The sequence below is a fragment of the Hippoglossus stenolepis genome, chromosome 19, assembly GCF_022539355.2.
Source record: "Hippoglossus stenolepis isolate QCI-W04-F060 chromosome 19, HSTE1.2, whole genome shotgun sequence".
Lineage (NCBI taxonomy): Eukaryota > Metazoa > Chordata > Actinopteri > Pleuronectiformes > Pleuronectidae > Hippoglossus > Hippoglossus stenolepis.
In genome coordinates this window covers 9351188-9369813 of record NC_061501.1, presented here as the reverse complement: position 1 = coordinate 9369813, position 18626 = coordinate 9351188, and the positions used below count along the sequence as shown (strand labels likewise).

At 40.6% G+C, this 18626-nt stretch overlaps 1 protein-coding gene across 2 annotated transcripts in view; it reads left to right on the top strand.

Annotated features, from left to right (window-relative positions):
* tpk1 (thiamin pyrophosphokinase 1) overlaps positions 1 to 18626 on the top strand; it is a 72027-nt gene that overhangs the window by 24553 nt on the left and 28848 nt on the right. For both annotated transcript variants that reach the window (XM_035142162.2, XM_047337839.1), the window contains 3 exons: positions 5255 to 5327; positions 7513 to 7608; positions 18366 to 18512. In XM_035142162.2, coding sequence (XP_034998053.1) covers positions 5255 to 5327; positions 7513 to 7608; positions 18366 to 18512 — 316 coding nt within the window. The remainder of the gene's footprint in view (positions 1 to 5254; positions 5328 to 7512; positions 7609 to 18365; positions 18513 to 18626) is intronic.

Genomic DNA, 18626 nt, shown 5'->3' with positions numbered 1-18626 from the left:
AATATAACCCAGAAGGTATTCATATGGTTGTATTCTAATCTGTAGTCCCTCTGTACTTGAAAGGTAAGAATGTAGGATTTAGGGGGATTTCTTGACAGAAATGGAATACAGAAAAATCGTAATTTTTTCATTTATTTATACTTTCCTGCAACTAAGAATTCTTGCATTTTAGTTACCTTAGAATGACGTCTTCTTATCTCAATAAGGAGCGGGCCCTTTTTCGAGAAACTACCATTTTTTGCGTATTTCTACAGTAGCCCAGAATGGACAAACCAAACTATGACTCAAGACAAAACCTCTCGCACAACCAAATTCCACTGCGGGTTCTGCAATCTGCACTGTCACCACTAGATGCCACTAAATCCTACAAATACACCTTGTTGGAAGGTTTGGTTCAGCTCACATGAAACAGTAGTCGTAAATAAAGATTATTATTACAGGGCAATTTTGTTTTTCTCAAGTGAATTTAGTTGACGTCCATACAGTCTGTAGTCATTAAGGATGTCATTCAAAATGATTCCTCCGCCTTTTCACTGGCTCTCCTTGTCTGATTGGGAGGTGAGATGAGTAATCAGAGCCACATCTCCAGGAGAGAGAGGAGTGGTTGTCGTGTTGTGATTCAGGAAATGAATGACATGAGAGAGCGAGAGAATATAAACAAAATAACTGTTTGTTGTGATTAGTGGTCATATCCTTTCTTATTTTGAAGGGAAATGGAGATGAAAAGGGTATAATAATATATAGGGGAGGAGATTTTTTTTCTCATAATGACGCCGTTAGATGAAGGGAAGTTGGCCTAATTACATACTAAAGAAAATATCGCTGGGCTGAAAGTAGATGAGATTTGAATAAGGTGTAAATGAAAAAACAACATAGGAAGGAGAAGTGTGGGTCTGCAGGAGAGGAGAAAAAAAGCAGGCAAATCAGATGTAGAGAGAGGGAGACAGAAGGGTGATACACAAACACATACACACACACAAAGACAGGCAAAGGTCACACAGCCATCCCTGCACATGATATGCAGACAAACTGGTGGTAAAATGCTCCATTTCCCATCCAAATTAAAGTGTCAGTTAATATTAATGTGGAAGTGAAGACTGTCAGACAGGCACACAGACACATAGACAGAAGCAGCATTTACGCTCACGCACAAAGACACAAGTGCAGAATTTAGAATCTCTCGCCTGGTCAATTACTATCATCCGGTGGAGTCATGCACACAGGTCAGAAAGGGTGCGCGCGTGTGTGTGTATATCTCGGATGAGCCCCAGTGTCACGTCTCATCCCATCTGTCACATGAAGGCTCTTTCTGAATGGATATGCAATATTGGTTTCCTGTATTATAAGAAGGGGAAAAGTGTACATGTGTACCTGCATACTATATGTGTATGTGTGCACATTTCATTGCTTGTAAGTGTGAATATAGACTCATTTTTTACTAGCTCAGTCATAGGGCTGTGTTTAACTGTCTTCATGCATAACAATAAAACAGTTTCTTAATGATAAGATATAATATAATATTATATATAAGTTGTTATCTTCATTTAGCTTTAAAAATTATAAGTCATCCAGTCCTTCATGGCAGTCAGACAATAATCAGACTTTTGGTAGTGGTAAGGAATGCCTTTAAATTCGCCAATAATATGATTTAAGGGAAGCAGAAACAGAACAAATTGTAAAGGGCCCAAGATTGAACTCTGGGGCATTCCACAGGCAAGGCAGCAGACATATAGTGACCAAGTGACATCGAAGAGCTCCAGTCAGAGAGATAACACAAGAACCATTCCAGTACAATCAAAGACAGCATCCCACTGCCTTAGCCTTTAAATCAGGATGCTGTGATCTACAGTATCAAAAGATCCAGCAGCCCCAAAGCAGAGCATTCACCCACATCAGAAGACATCATTATGTCATTAGAGACTTGGAGAAAAGCTGTTTCAGTGCAATGCTTGGCATGGAAGGCAGATCAGAATATGATGTTTGGAGTCAAAATGGCAGTAAACTGTCAACAACTTCCTCTAAAAGTCCTGAGATAAAAGGCAGCTTAGATATTGGCCTTTTGGGAAGGGATGTATCAAGGTTAGTCGACGAAGGGAGGAGGCTGAACAACTGCATGTTTAAAATGAGCTGGGACACAACAAGATTGCAGGGAGCTATTTATGACAGACACCAGGATTGAATAATAGAACCACCCCCTATATTTTGAAGCAAGGAAGTAGTTGAAATGTCTGCAGGTCTGAAGGATGGTTTCGTAGTGCCCTTAAAATCAATCAGATCGTGCAGGGAAATGCCAAAAAGACCGTCAAATGTAAATGATGGAGTTGGATAAACAGAAGAAGGGTTTTGAGAAGGGGGTGATTCTAACTCTGTTCTAATCTAATCCACAAAGAAAGAGAAAGCAATCCTCATTTACAAATACAGGCTCATCTGCTGGTACAGTAGTGACAACCCTAACGAAGCCAAACAGGGTCGTTAACCTTGTTGTTAAACTCAGTTTGTCTGTGGTGACAGTGCACATGGAACTTGATAGATTTCTCCCCGCTGAAACATATGCACATACACTTATGTTAGATTTAACCAGGTCGATGAATGGACGGAGGGATGAAGTCTCATTGAATGAATAAAACACGTTCATAAAATTGAACCACTATTTAGATTAAGTGTATAAACCAGGTCCAGGGACCAGACACATGTTGAGTAAAGTTAAAAGACTTCAGACTTTTCTTAATTTAGAAAGTCAGCAGCCAAGTTACATGAAGCATCGTCTACGTGATATTTAAAATATTTAATCATAACAACTGATCAACTTCAAAATTAAATTACAGTAATAGTGGTCATCTGCAGTTCCAACTAAGAAAGCTTTTCTTGATAACCACAGCATTTCCCACACTGCTCTGCCAAGTCTCGGTCAGGAACAGAAAACCTGAGCCCTTTGAGGTAAAGAAGTAATCCAGTATCGAGGGCTTAATTGCATCAGAGTGAGCATTTGATCAAGGTGCTGGCCTCTTTCAGGAGCCTACGATGAGATATGGGGGTCTCCTGACAAGCAAGGGTTATTTGTTTGGCTTTACAGTGTAACGGTGAGGGAAAACTCCAGCGTCGGAAGAGACTGGTCTTCTGAGTGGGGTCCAAATCAGGGCAAGTTGGATGGGTGGGCCGTAACGTCTAAAGAATATTTGAGAAGCTTAGGGGAGGTGGTGAGGCCGCCCTGTTCAAAGATCCCCCGCCACTGAGGATCATCACTCTGGCCCAAGATGATTAAGTTTAGAGCTGGAGGAAGTACAGGGACAAGTGGAAGGGATCTCACACAACAGTGTCCTGCATGTTTGCATTGAAGTAGGCAATCTGTTCAGACTGCTCAGATGCCACTACCCAAAAACTGGAGAAAAGAGACTCTTTCTTCTGAAGAGCCTCCAAAAGCTGCGAGTTATCCACCTCCAGCTCGGCTATCTTTGAATTTGCTCTATGAAGTTGTTCATAGTCCTTACAGATGGTGTTGTTACTGTGAAAGTCTGGCTTTTGGAGCTTTCTGGTGATACAAATGTTTTCACTCAGTCAAAGCCGCTGCCAAAATCCTTCCAACTGGGTGAAAGATACAGTTAAAAGAAACAAAGATCTAAGCAGGTGTGACAAAAAACGTTGGGTGAAAGTCAATTTAAGACAAAGATTTGTGATAGCGTTTCTGGCCGACACAACTATGAACTAAGCACTTATGTCTGCTATGTGTATGTGGCAACAGATTGCACACAATTCCCGTTCTGTTTGTCTTGCTGTAACTCAATGGTGTAAATGGCAACACCGAGGAAGGAGGGAGGGAATAATCCGTCTGTATCTCTCTCCTCAACCGACCGGAACCCCGCTCTCGCCTCTTTCTGTGGTGCACACACACAGACTATAACCCACACAAACACACGACCCAACCAACCATGAAATCGTAATGTCAGACCTGTTAATGCCTCTAGATAGCAGCTACCGCATCCCTGAGTGGTCCCGCTCCTTACACATAAACACACACACACAAATGGAATAAACAGAGAGCTGTCCGTCTTCCCCTGACAGGAATGTTCCACTCGCTGGTGGCTGGTACATTTTGGGCTCTTTTCACTGATATCTTCAACAGACCTTTGTTATTCCAAAACCATGAGAATGTAGGTTTAGACACATTTGTATGCGATTGAATGAAATACAATGGAATAAGAATGCAAAGCCTGCATATACACATGATCCAAAACCTCCTGCGCAGTTTAATTTCCAGTTTTAATCCTCTTAATTAGGTGTGATAACATAATATTTTTTTGCGGATTTATGTAGCTAACAATTAATATTCTGTCTTCCTTCACTTTGCTTTGTTTTCTGGGAGGTAAATCTTATAAGTCATAAACCCTTTTACCCAAAAATTACTTTTGTCTATTTTTTTCCTCATTTTATAATAAGTTAAATACATCCTGAAAATATTTTTTTTCGAAATAATGTGCAAAGCTTTCAAAATTTAAGTTTAACTGTTCATTAATTTATTATTATTATTATTTATAAAAGTATTGTGCGACATAATCGGATCGCCTTATCATTTTTGTATGCATTTTGTGCATGGGATATAAAAATCTGTGGGGAACAAAAAAGCTTAAACTTTTTTACCTACCTTTAGTTCCCCTGCCTTAATAGATTTCTATAAATATATGATTTGTATTGCTTCATTTCACCTATTACAGTATATGATGTAGCAAAATATCAAATTTCACTGCGAAATGTTGAAATCAAACTGATACTCTGATAAAATGAACAACACTTCATGCTCTGTCTCTGTGTGTTTGTTTGTTTGTGTGTGCGTGTCTTTATGAGAGATGAAATCTTTATTGTATTCCTGTTGTTTAGGAGCTATTTATGTCCAGTCCTATAATTGATGCACAGTATTTAGTATTTAACAATTGGATTACATTTTTTTTAATTTGTTTTAGATTGGATTTGAAATTGAGAGAGTAAGCGAACAGGAGAGAAAGAGAGTGAGAGATCGAGGGAGTCCGGGCCAGGGCCCCCTGCCCAGAGAATCACCCTGTCAGTCTCCGTGTCTCTTCTTCTTCCCCGGCGGCGTCACACCCCTCCCTTGTTGCACAGATCAAAGAGCTGATATATGTCCGATGTCCTCTCTCTCCTCCTCTCTTCCATCTCTGCCTCACGCTCTGTCTCTCTCTGTCTTTCTTGCAATCTTAACCCTCTCCCTCTGCCACTCACCCTCTCTGTCTATCCTTATATCCAGCTTCCTCCCCGACTATATCAGTGGGGATTTTGATTCCATTACTGCCAAGGTCAAAGCTTTCTATGCCGACAAGGTGAGTGGAGACACAACTCTCACACCCTCTCTCTCTCAGACCTCAAGGTTCTCACTGACATGTAATCCCTCATATGTACTAACACACAAACAAAGAGCAGTAGGACTTGAGACAGGTTTGGACATAAGAACTTTATACTATTTCTGTACGATCAACCTGGGTGTTTGGACTCCTACGTGTGGTCGCTTGGTGAATCTAATGGGTCACAAGATGATGGAATAACTGTGGTACATGTCTTTTGACTTTGATTCTAAGCAGGAAACCAAAATTGAAACTTCTAAATTGAATGCACAAAGCCACTACCTTGTAAAAACAAATATCTGGAGTGGAGCCAAAGTGCTTTACAATCATGGTAAATGACAGTAACACAAGCATGGATAAAAAGATAACATGTACAATGTTAGAAATACAAAAATTTAAAATAAAAACAAAGTAAAAGGCATAGAGGATAAGTTAAAAAGACAGACAATAAAAATAAAATATTGAAGGTCCTGCAGATGGGTGCAAGATGTGGTGATTAGTGTCAGTTACATTACATGGGGATATTACACTGTGAAGTAATGTGAACAGAAGTCACAGGAGTTTGTATTTTTGCAAGATAAATTAATTTGTATGTACTAAATGTATATGCAACTAACATAATATACTGTACAAGTGTGGCAGACACTACTACTAAGAGCATAATTCATCAAAGCTGGCATGAGGGTGGCATATTGTAAAGTTATTGGACTCTGTTGATGTTGAGATGTTCTGCACTCTCACTCGCTGCTTTGAGGAGCTGTGGTGAAATGCAATGAGGTGTTAAAACAGATTACATTTCATTTAGCTGACGCTTGTATCCAAAGCGACTTACAATAAGTGCATTCAACCATGAGGGTACAAACCCAAAACAACAGATGTTGTCGCAGAGATGCCATTTTGTCAAAAGTTTGTTGTTTCACAGCCACAGAGGTTTCTTTGCCACATTCCATGCCCAAAAACAAGCTTTGGTGAATGATGTCTGCTACACAGTTGCATTTCCACCAAATTGAAGATACACACTCAAGGTTGACGCCAGAGCCGCCGCCGAGGCTCCTGATGACATCACAGTCTTGGCTCCTTGCGTCCCCATAGCTGTGCAGTAGAATTGTTCACGACTAAACTCTCAAAGGTCATGAAAATAAAATGAAAGTTCTTCTATCAAGTGGACTTCCCATTGTTTATAACGAGCAACATGTCAAACTAGGTAGGCCACTGGAAGAGAGGTGAAGCTTGTTTCAATAAATACAGGGTAAGGTGTCGCACACACACCCACACACACACTTAGCAGGAAGACAATGTAGTACCTTATATTTGTACTGTGTTACTGTGATCAGACTCCCATTGATATACACTGTCTACAGTTTAAAATGCATATCCGGTGCTTAACCGTGCACATGCACATTCACACATTTGCACTCACAGCTGTGAGTTGCCTTCAGCTGTGACACTCTCCTCTCTCTGTAGCTACCTGTAATATCAGCCCCTTTTCACACACATCACACAGGTTGCTTAAAAAAGAAAAAAAAAAGAGCTATGCCTTTTACCGTGGAGAAAGAACAGGCTGTTATGGTAATGCTTTAGGAGCAGAACAATGTGAAAGTTTGAGGCGTTCCTTTAGAGATTTGTTAGAAACGGTGAATAATTTCTGCATAAGTGGAAGGAAGAGATCCGAAAAAGCATCCGCAAGGGAGGGAGAGAGACAAGGGGTGGCAGAGATGTGGGGAAGAGGAGGGGAGGCACGGGAGGATGGATGGGATTAAACAGAGCACGGAGAACAAGTTTCTGTGAACTGATTGTACTCTGTGTGTGTGTGTGCCTTGTGAAATAGGGAAGCTGGTGTGTTTTAGAAGGAAAGTGACAGTGTTCTGAGACAGAGGAGAGAGAGCCAGGGCTTGGTTGTTTACCTGGATGCTGTAGTTTAGGGCCACTGACTGGAACCTCTACATTATTCAGCAACACAGCCCGCAGACAGCCAGACAACACTAAAACACAGATTTATACCTCTCTCCATCTCTCTCTCTCTCAGTTTTTCCGTACTCTGTTATCCCCCCATCCCTTACCTCTGCCTGGGTTTTTTTTGTGTTTTGATATGTGTGTCTGTGTACGTCCATCTGATTGCGTTTTGTTAACTTTGTGTGATTCCGTGCTTCTTCATTGTGCGTAGGGGTGCAAGCTGATAGAAACAGCTGACCAGGATCTAACAGACTTCACCAAGTGTCTGGCGATCATGCTGGAGGAGATTCAGACCAGACGGTTACAGGTAAACACCTGCCGCACACCAGACACACTCTGTCGGCTTCATTTCCGCACGATTTTAAATTAGGTCTGGCCATTTTTATAGCTAAAGGAATAGTTTGACATTTCTTTGGGAAATGCACTTATTCACTTATCTCTTGCCAAGAGTTACATGAGGAGACAGATAATATTCTTCGAGCTTAGTGTGAAAACATCCAACCTGACAGTATCCAAACGTAACAACATCTGCATATCAGGTCGTCTAGAGTTCATTTGTTAATGTTATACATTGTTGGTTTGATCCTTACAAAAAACCAGAGTGGTTTTATGAGGTTGTAATGTGCAGGACTATAGTTTTTCTTGGATTCCTCTTGCAGTCAGACCTTAGTGTCTTAATTAATGAGCTTTAGAGGTACTGGTTGGCGGATTAGGTTTTTAACTTTGGCCAGAGTGGGGCTGACACTTGTTTCTATTATTTATGCGAAGCTAAGCTACATTCACCTCCAGAGCTAACGACAAGGCTCCTGAAGACAATTGGGTAGTTGAACAATAGGTCACAATCTCATTTCCTGTTATTTAGATCGAGATGTTTCAAACAACAAGAAGGACATAAGGAATCAAAAGTGAAGGAAATAGATATAGTCTTGACCATTTTTCAGACATGAACTCCAAAAATCGGGTCTGGACATTTCACCGATTTCAGACTGTCCACGTCAGACGTGTTCACAATAACAGACTGATGACTGGGTAGAGCATCAGGAAGCAGGATATAACGGATAAATCCTGCTGCAGAAAGACAAATCCTCTTGTTGTCTCTCTAAGATGACCTCTTCTTTGGCCGTCTTCTCGTTGTGTTTGAAAACGTCATTGACATGCCCACTAACTTGCTGGGAATCTTCTTGACATTTTCCTGCTGTATTCCCTCATGGCCTCACTCTGACATTTTCCCGAAAATTTGCGAATGCCCTCTGGTAAATTTCAGTCAAATGTCAGTTTTTGTCAGTGCATACGTCTGACAGCAGCTTTAAAGTAACTTTAAGTAGATGACATTTAATATTTGGTTGCATAATTCTTATTTGCAATACTGCATCAAGCCAGTGACATCACTATTCTTCATTTGTGATACTTTTCCAACCTTATGCTGCAGCCCTTTTTTAGTTCTTGTTTGTTACATTGAGGGTTTCTTTCTTCAGTCTCCTCTGCATTAAGGACCGGGAATGGACTTTGGCCTAAAACCTTCCTCCCCTTGATGAAGTCCCTTGTCGTGTTAGCAGTGTGTCTTCGGGTCATCGTCTTGCTACACGATTGAAATCCCCCCCCCCCGCCCGATCCTTTTTGAAACTGGCAGACAAAGTGTTTCTGCAGAGCTCCGGATTCATTCTGCCGCTGCCATCTTACGTTACATCATCAATAAAGATTAGGGGAGCCTGTTCCAGCAGCAGACATGCAAGCCCAAACCATGACACCACCTCCAACGTGAGCTTGTATGATTTGGCTCATGAGCACATCTCCTCTGCGGTTAATCTTCGTTTGATCCGTCAGTCCGGAACTTTTTTCGGCTCATCTCGTTGCTTTCAAATGCAAATTTCAATCAGGCCTCGTGATTCTGACTCTTGTGAGATGTTTGCGTATTGTGGCGTCTTCACTTCTGCTCCCAGATTCGTCTTCGAACAGCGGATTGTTCTACCTTCACCCCTGTAGAGATTGATGGTGATGTCACTGACTATTGTTTTGGGCTTTTTTTCTTCACAGCTCTCACAATGTTTCTGTCATCAGCTGTTGTTGTTGTCCTTGACCGACCCGCTCAATGTCTGTTCTCTCACTACCGCAGGAGTTTCTTTCTTTTTCTGGACATTCCAAATGGTTGTATTGGCTGTGTCCAATGTTTGTGTAATGGCTCTGATCGATTTCTTCTTTTTCTCCGATTCCAAATGGCCTGCTTTTCTCCCACAGTGAGCTCCCTGCTCTTTATGTTGCTTTGTCCTTTCTACAACAGATTCTTTCTTCACAGGTGAAACCAAAGACTAAAACAAAGAGTAAATATTCAGGGCAGTTTAATGATTAAACAGTCAACCTAACAGGCAGCATCTGGGCAAACATCTGTCAGTCACAAGTTTCAGTATTTTTCCTCCCTTGAAATATGCAAACTTAAGAGGTGCTATGTTGTGAGTTGTTTAACACATGTAGATGTAAATCACAGGAATTAAAAGAGGAAATAATTAATACTTGTCTTATTCATCTTTCGATCTTCAACTCAAATGTAGAACAAAAGCAAAGAAACTGGGCTTGCCAATAGTTCTGACTCCAGCTCATAAACAGCAGACATATTTGATATCATATCAGTCCCAAATCTTGACTAATCCTTTAGTGCGGTTGCTTTTGATCATATGAATGTCGCAAAATTAGTTTTGAAAAAGTTACCGTCATTAAAATAAGTAGAAGCAGATTTAACGTTGGGTAAAATTAATAAGCAAAGCTCTCCTCTCCCTCGGCCTCTAAAGGCTTTTCGTCCTGAGCTACTTAGGATGAGCTGCTCATAGGTCAATTGTGTTGGACTGCGGTTGACTGCGCGCAGATCTCAAGTGTGAATGTGTGTGGGTGTGTGCATATCAAACAGTGTGTTGCTAGGAAAGAGCATTAATGCTCATCAACATTTCCTGAAGAACTAAGTGTAATATCACAGGAATACCATTAGCCATGTTTACACCCACACGTAGAACTCAACCTGTAATTGTGTCATTAAATAAAATACTTGATTTTTGTTGCTATCTTTAGTGTAAAGCTTTTTTCCTAACGGCCTGATCTCTGAAATGCCAGAATGAGCTGCCAGCCAGAACAAAGCCAGGAACCCAGTCAGCTGCTGCAGAGCCAGACACACACAGCGATCAGATCCCGATATTGACTCAGTTTCCATTGCCAGAATCCACATCATGTAATATAATTAACTGTATTTTTTTCAATTTCAATCATTTTAACAATAGCCATTGTCATGTTGAGTAGCATCATGGGAAATCATGGGAAATCATTTTCTGTCTATCTCTTCCCCCTCTCGTTTTGCTTCTTTGTCTCTATTTTCTGCATTATTAGGACTTTTAAGTAGCGTGCTGGGTGTCGCTCCAATCACTGCCGAGTGCCCCAATCACTTAACAGCTCGAAGCTGATGGAAGACCACGGAGAAGACGCTTACAGACACACAAACATGCTCGTAATCATGCTTGCACACGTGTTGCCATACCTGTCACTCAGTTTCCTGGTGTCAGGCTCTAAGAGAAGATACTTTTGTCCTCTCTTTCCATGGGCCTTTGTTTCCCCTCAGCCTGGCTAATATTTACCTTGCCTCTGAACTGGTGTTTGTCTGTCTGTGTCCCTGCAAGTGATTGTAGCCTGGCGATCAGTTTTTGTGGCCTGTTGGTATTAATTTCCTCTTTTCTTTGCAGCATTTGCTCCCTTCAACACTTTGTGAATATGTATATAGGTCATATAAAAACATAACGTTTTTTATACTTGTTTTTTATCAGGGGTTACATCAGGTAAACAAAAGCATACAGTTACGATATTAAAGAAAATGATTGTCCCTCTAATTTCCTCTCGCTTCTCTCCCAACTAACCCTCAACCATTAACAATGCAAAAGACATTTTATTTTAAGGGAACAAAATAATAAAAGAAAAAAATCAAAATTAACAATAATGACAGTTGTAACAACTGTACACTAAATATAAAGATGAATAAATAGATCACAATTAAATGGGCTAAAGAGAAAGAAATCTGAAATTTAAAAAATGGTAACATCCTCGTCTTTGTCACCCGTCCTCTATCAGGGATGTGGACGGGTCTGCCAAACAAGTAATATCCTGCTGGATGGAGAAGGATGGAGAGAACTGAAAGCAATAATGTTTAGTTACCTCGATGTGAATCTTTCCGCCTGGTCTGGCACTCCACAAATAGAAATAACTATCCCTACACCAGGTATACCTCCACCCCAATGATGTAAGAGATTAATTCAGAAACACATCCATTTAAGACATGACCAAAACATGTGTGTTAGGGTCAACTGGAGACTGTGCGTTCACAGAGTTCACATTTATCATCTTCTTGGGAGGAAAAGTTTCAAATGAAAAAGAGTCAGCCTCCGCACACCAGCACACCAGCTTTTGTCTGGATGGTGTAGCCAATATTAATCTTTTAGACATACATTTGGAAGAGCTTGGTCCCCCCCCCTTTGGCATACTTCTCTGAATAAAAGCCTCATTTATGTGTGGAGTGCAGCTCCTCCATATAAAGGATGAAATCAAGCTGTCAACTGAATAAAAAAAATATTGGTAAGAGAAAGATGCTAGCACATAAATGGATAAATAAGTCAGGGCTAAACATGAATTTTTACCCATTGGAATCTGCCGGCTAAAAAGAGGAGAACATCTTTTCAATGCAGCAAATAAAGATCCCCTTTCCACCCTTTTGAATGCTTTTTCCAGCTAATGAGTAAAACTACCTCTTTAGCGCTTAAGGGAAATATGTTATAAATAATATTTAGGAGCTGACGTTTATTAGAAAAAGAAAGATAACTCTCTATGATGCTCGACTGATGCTCTGAAATAATGTTCACCAAAAACAGTGTCCGCACGGCATGCTTGCCGGTATTTTACCAGCTGCTTTTAAATGTGAAAAAGGTTGATAGGAATTAGACTTTGTAGCCTCCTTGCTGGGTTTTAATAAAAGTGAGATTGATGCTCGGAAGCAGAAAGCCTGCAGGAATCCTTTGAATAGAGCTTACCAATTCTTTCATTTTGAAGGATTTGCCTTAATCCAGATTTGTACTAATAGAAAGAATTTCGAAGTTAGTAAGAAAAATATAAGAAAAATATGTCCCTATAGGGGCTTCTAAATAATACAGATAGGCAAAGTGTCCCACAATTTGGGATCTAACATGTAACGCAGACTTGCATTTATTTATGAGTAAGGAGCCGACTTGCTTCACCTCCATATTCATAGAAAGTAGCACATGCATGGAGCAACAGTTGTTTTGTTTCTGCAGTCGAAATCAAATTGAACTCTGTCTCGGGGTCCAGGTTAATTAACTGTGAGTTGTTGTGTCCAGTGTTGTTTAACTGCATGATAAGAAATAATTATTTCCAAAAGCACTGAAGGAGAAACAGAATTTTATTTGTATAAATGTTTTAGGGAGTGATCAGTCGATGTTCATAATATGTGATCACAAAGTTAATTGTCAAGTAATAAAGAGGAATTTAGCCTCCATATGAGGCGTCGGGTGGCAGATGATGAAAAGGACAATTATACCAAGACAACAGTTTGGTCCTAGATCACACTAGCTTAATATACTTTAGTTTTGAAAGACTTCTCTTGTTGATTAAAAAAGTATCTATTTTGGTGTGTTAGTAATGTGAGAGAACAATAAAAATGTATTTGTCCTTGGATAAATGAACATCCATGATCCTAGGGAACCAAATGGTCCTATTTGGTTCATTTATTTCAATGTGTCTTTGGACACTTTAGAGGAGGGGCTGGGTTTTTAGGACTGGAGTGGTCCAGTTTGTGGTCAATCACACTGGTCAAGGGCCCTTTTAATATTAAATATTGAGTATAAAGACTAAAAAACAGAGCTATTTGTGGCCCCTCAGGACCTGTAATATAATGGCCCCCAAAAAATAAGGTCTGCAGGAAAGAAGTGGACTTTTTGTGGATTGAAGTAGCTGTGCCCACCCATGATTTATGCGGTCAATTTTGTTTACCTCCCCAAATGAAGCAAGCAGCAGGTATCTATAACTGTACAACAGAGCTTTCCCCCTATCTCATACTCATGCATGACAGTGTAGTATTTGACAAAGTCCAACTCTATCCGAATGCCCTCAGAGCTTATTGATTGGCGTTCAGCCTGTCAGCACAATTCAGGTCGCTTCTATGTTACTGGAGCAAAATTCCTCTGCCTTTGCTGGAATGTCAAATCTTATTTTGTCCATCACACCAAAAAAATCACACCAAGGACAGCAGGACATTTCATCGTGAACTTGACACCTTTGTTACACACCCTGGTACGAACGTGGCCAGATTCCTAAAGACTGAAACTGGTTCATCTGTACAGGCGGGACATGTTTGCCGCTTTCCAAGAGATCTGAACCCTTTGGAGTCTCAGGAATTGCCTCTATTGTTTTTGGCAAATGCATTAGATGTGCTTGAGATCCACAAGGAGGAGAACCTGTGTAGTACATTGGGCTGGAAGCATGACTTAACCTAATTATTTAACATCATGCCGTGCTCACTTCTGCCCACCTTCAATTATTTCTATTGCCTGTTTAAATTAATTAAATGAAATAATAACAGAGGGACAGAATGCAGTATACTGAGCATTTTGCTAGGACCAAAGTATGGTATGAGAGGATTGAAGTGTGTGTGTGTGTATGTGTTTGTTTGTGTATACATATATTGCACCGTATATTTGTAGATGTATGTTTGCATGTTTACCTCTCAGCGTGTGAATTCAAAAGTGCGTCTGTGCGTGTGTGCATACAGTCCCCTGCACGTTAACATATGTTTGAGTATGTACTTGTTGAAATGTGTGCATGTACTGTACTGCAAGTGTGTACCCACTTGTCTGGCGGTATGAGTGTGTTCTGGCCTGTTTGTCGTCCCACTGCTCTGTCCTCGTTAGCCTCTCTCCTCGCTTCACTGCTGCAGGCACAAGCAGCGCTACTGTTTTAATTGTCCTCTCTCTTTATCCGCTTGTCTGTTCATCGTGCCCAAAGAAAAGAGTCGTGTTTTTGTGTTGATCCCCCCCCCCAGTGCAGCCAATCAGGAGACAGAACATGTTAAACTCCCTTCATTCGGTCATGACATTGTCCTTGCCATGCTTTTTCTTTTTCAAGTAAACAGACGTGAAAAAGGAACAAATAAAAGTTCAAGCAGTTATATAGACTTTGAAATGCGTAGCAGACACAACAGAAGTTTTGATGGAAAGCGGAAGATTGATCGAGCGAGTGTGTCATCGGAAGTTGAAACATCCCAGTTGCCTATAGTCATTGCTTCTTTTACTCTCTCAGCATTCCTTCCTTTCTCAGAGCTTTTTCTGCCTGGTTTTGGTGACTTGCCGTGACTTGACCCCCAACCCTTTCTCATTCCTCTAGTCTTTAAAAAACTATTTTTTGGGGAAGCCGTAATAAAGCCAGGACAGACATCAGAGATTAATTTGGAGGATGGTTTGATGGATGGGCAAAGGAGCTATGTCTAGTGTAGATAAGAGCTCCGAATTAAAGGATAAATCAGATAAATGTTCTATTGTTTCATGTTTGAAAAATAACTCGCATGAAAAGAGCAAAACCAAAAAGTATTTTCTTCTTTCTACCATAGATAGATGTAACTTAATAGACCTGCACTGTTGGATTATTAAGGCTCCGAATGTTTCTGTTCAAGGGAAGTTTTTTTAAGTAATTACAGAGGTTTTTTTAACCCCTTTGAATGGACTTTAGGCAGAGTACAGAGAATACACAGTATTACAGACTGAGAAAGAAGGTCTTATTATTGGATTTGTTAATACTAGAGGGGCTTTCTCACCCTCTTGGTTTGATCCGTGCCCTCGGAATTTTCAATGTAGTCCAAACCAAAATAACAGGTGTGAAGGGTGCCTCGGACGACGGTCCGGATCAAAGAACTAAAATTTAGTCCGACCAAAAGAGGTGGTCTCGGTCTGGGATATAGTTTGTTTGCACAGTGGAAATTGGAAAGTTAAGACTTTTGAACCAATGGTAGGAGGTTGAGACAGCATTGAGCAATAGTAGAGAAAAAGAAGCAGGAAGCAGCTTGTAAGACTGGATGCCATCTTCGCCTTCGATGATATAATGTATATATATAACGATGAGGACGGTCATTAAGTGTATTCAAACTAGTGTGGAGTACTGAGACTGAAGCTGGTGATGCTGGTAGTAAAACCATAACAATGTTACAGTGGCAAAGAAATCAACAAAATAAACAGGGTTATTCATTTTCTCCATTCAAACAGAAAAAAGGTTTTACCTGCTGAATTGTCACACAGACAGCAGGCAAGCGGCCATTTACAACCGTAACAATCAAGACAACAACAATGCAGCCTAAGGAAGCGATGATGAGGGGACGTACGCATGTCATACAAACGTCTCAAGTGCGTTCCCTAAATCCCAATGTGAAACCAAAACGAAAAAGATCACATGTAAACAATGTGACAAAGACACAAACCGTGGTCCGGACTTTCAGATGTGAAAACCCCCAAAATGAATTACACCATCCTCTTCCTGTAAGACCTGGATTCAGATTGGAAATATTAATGTTTGTTCCAACCTGTTTTTGAGCAACTTGTGCATGTAGATAAATGCAGTGAGTTTTTTCATCATTTTCTTTTTTATTACAGCAGCCTCTCTCTCTCTCTCTCTCTCTCTCTCTCTCTCTCTCTCTCTCTCTCTCACACAGAGGGGAGTTTGTTTACTAAGTGTTGTTGTTTACAGTGTCGGCCATGCCTCTGCATATGGGGGTGTGAGCCAGATGTTGAAATAACCTCAGACTCAGCTCTTGGTTTTGCTTTAACTTCTTCTCCTGAGGCAGGATGCGAGTTACATTACAATCCAGTTTGGTCTGTTCCCTTGTAAGAGGCTTCAAGTAGTGAAGCGGAAGCGAAAATGCTTTTAAAAGTGACGCGTTCTTGTGCTGTAGTTTAAAATGTATGCATATCCACTTATATGCAAGAATAGAAAACAGTCACACATCTGTTACTGTAGCAAATGAGTGTAGTCAGTATGATGGGACTGATCAGGAGCTACAGTGGAAAGAGTATCGAGTTTTCATTTTTAGTAAAATACTCATAATTGGCTGCTTCCCCCACCCCCGGTGTTATAAGCTGCGGCCCGAGCAATAATAAACATCAGCAAATGCAATAGAAAAATAATTTTACCTCCGACCTCCTGTTTATTTGTTTACAGTGAATGGATCAAGTGGAAACACCGAAGTGAAGCGAGTGTGACGGGGAGTATTTAGTTGATTTTCCGTGCCGCTGTGACTGTCGGCTGTCAGCCTGTGACAGCGCCTCTGCCCTTTAGACTCTGCTGGGTTTTAAAGCTGTCAGCAGTGGTGCCTGACTGCTCGGGGACTTTGTATAAGGATGTAACTGCTGAGAGCTGTAAATATTATACTTGGGCAAACTGCTGGCTCAAAGTTTATGAAAAGAAACCTTTTTGGGGCTCTTGAGGTTGCAGGAAATTCTATTAGTTCTTTAGCGATCCACTTATTCGCTGTTAACACGTTCACCTCTTAATTTAAGAGGCTGCTGTTTACCCTCAGTGAAGCGGCCTGAATTCATTGTTTGGTCACTAATTATGTATGTGTGTCCTTCCATTGTGTTTCTTTCTATTAGCTCTTTGTTCACAGCCCTAATGGCCCCAATGGGATTTGTTGTGGTGCTTGTTTGTTATTGTTTCCTCATAAATGGTTGGTGGTATTTTTCAACAATAAGACCAAGGCTTATAAAGCATTTGTCCATCTCTTGATAATTCCTCAGCCTGTTTGTGGCACTGAACTTAATTACTTCCAGTTGAAGATGGAAAGCCATGTTACCAATATCCCCTCTTAACTCCAGCACTATATACTATAAAACCCTATAGATTTTCAGCTGAAGATTAGTTTTTTCTTGTGAATATCAAAGGCACCAGTAGGGTTAACAATATGTAGGATTGACTGATAAATAAACAACAGTGCCTGTGTTCATGGTACTGTAAAAAGGAACCAGCCACCCACTGAAATAGTGTGGCTTACTGGTGTGGTTTCAGTGGTTTATGGGCCACAGTGGACCCCGTAGCATAGAGCTTTTGGTTACACAGATTAACACAGATACTTTGTTAAATGGATCAAATCGTCATTGTTTTTTGTTTTAATAAAGAACATCCCAAGTCTAGATGCTTTTTTCATGCTAATAATTCACACGTTATTCAAATTTCTCAAAGACGTATTCAGTCAATGCTCTTCCATCCAGTCTCCGATTTATTGGAGATATTTGTCTTTAGCCATTGCTCACAATTTTTGTTTTGTCTCTAAAAGGACAGACATCCTGAAGCAGCTTTGGTGCAGTTTAAGGTCCCAAAATCTCCCTCAACATTGGGTGTACCCAGGTGTTTTGTCTGTTTTTCTTAAAGGAGCAATAGATCGTTATTGCTTGATTTTTATTCCATCTTGGTGATGTGACGCCCCATTTTCAAAAAGCTGAAGACCTCACCCAATGTGGCACATTAAATATTTAGACCTGTCTTCAGCTTTCTTATCTGCCGTCCTCCTTTCTTAGAATTTGTTTCCAAATTTCTTCAGCTTCAGTCGATTTTGCGCCTGTTGACTGAGTAATGCCGTAAAAAATGTCATTGCGATCCTCAACAAAACATGTTAAATTCAAATAGCCATAACCAAGTATTCTGACTTTCTTCATGTTTTGCACCATCCATCCATTTATAAATCCGTAATTTTTTCTGATACAGGATTGATGTTCCCGAAATAATGGTTTCCATCATGCAATCAGTGAAATTGTCTGTCAAAATGTGTATTATTTGAGTGCAACTGCAGGAGAAAAAATATATCCGTTTTTTGTATTTCTCTTTCATTCCTCCTCCTCCTGCAGCCAGCTAAATCACTTTTTCCACGAGCTGAAAAAAGAAAGTGTCTTCCCCCGTCACTTCAGCAGAATGCTGCCAGAAAAACAAACCCACTACATCAAACCGTGACATTTCTTTCTGTTACTTATTAAACTCTGCTTGTCTTTCCAGGTGGATGCGATAGTGACCCTGGGCGGTCTGGCGGGCAGATTTGACCAGACCATGGCATCTGTGGAGACGCTCCACCACGCTCTGTCCATGACACAGCTGCCCGTGATGATCATACAGGGGACGAGTCTGGCATATCTACTCCGACCTGTGAGTGTATCGCAAACACACAGGACTAGTGAGAGCGCATAGCCTTCAATTCTGAGTTGAATTCCCACTCTGTTTATGTTTTTGTTCTGTCTACTTTTTACCTCCACCAAGGAG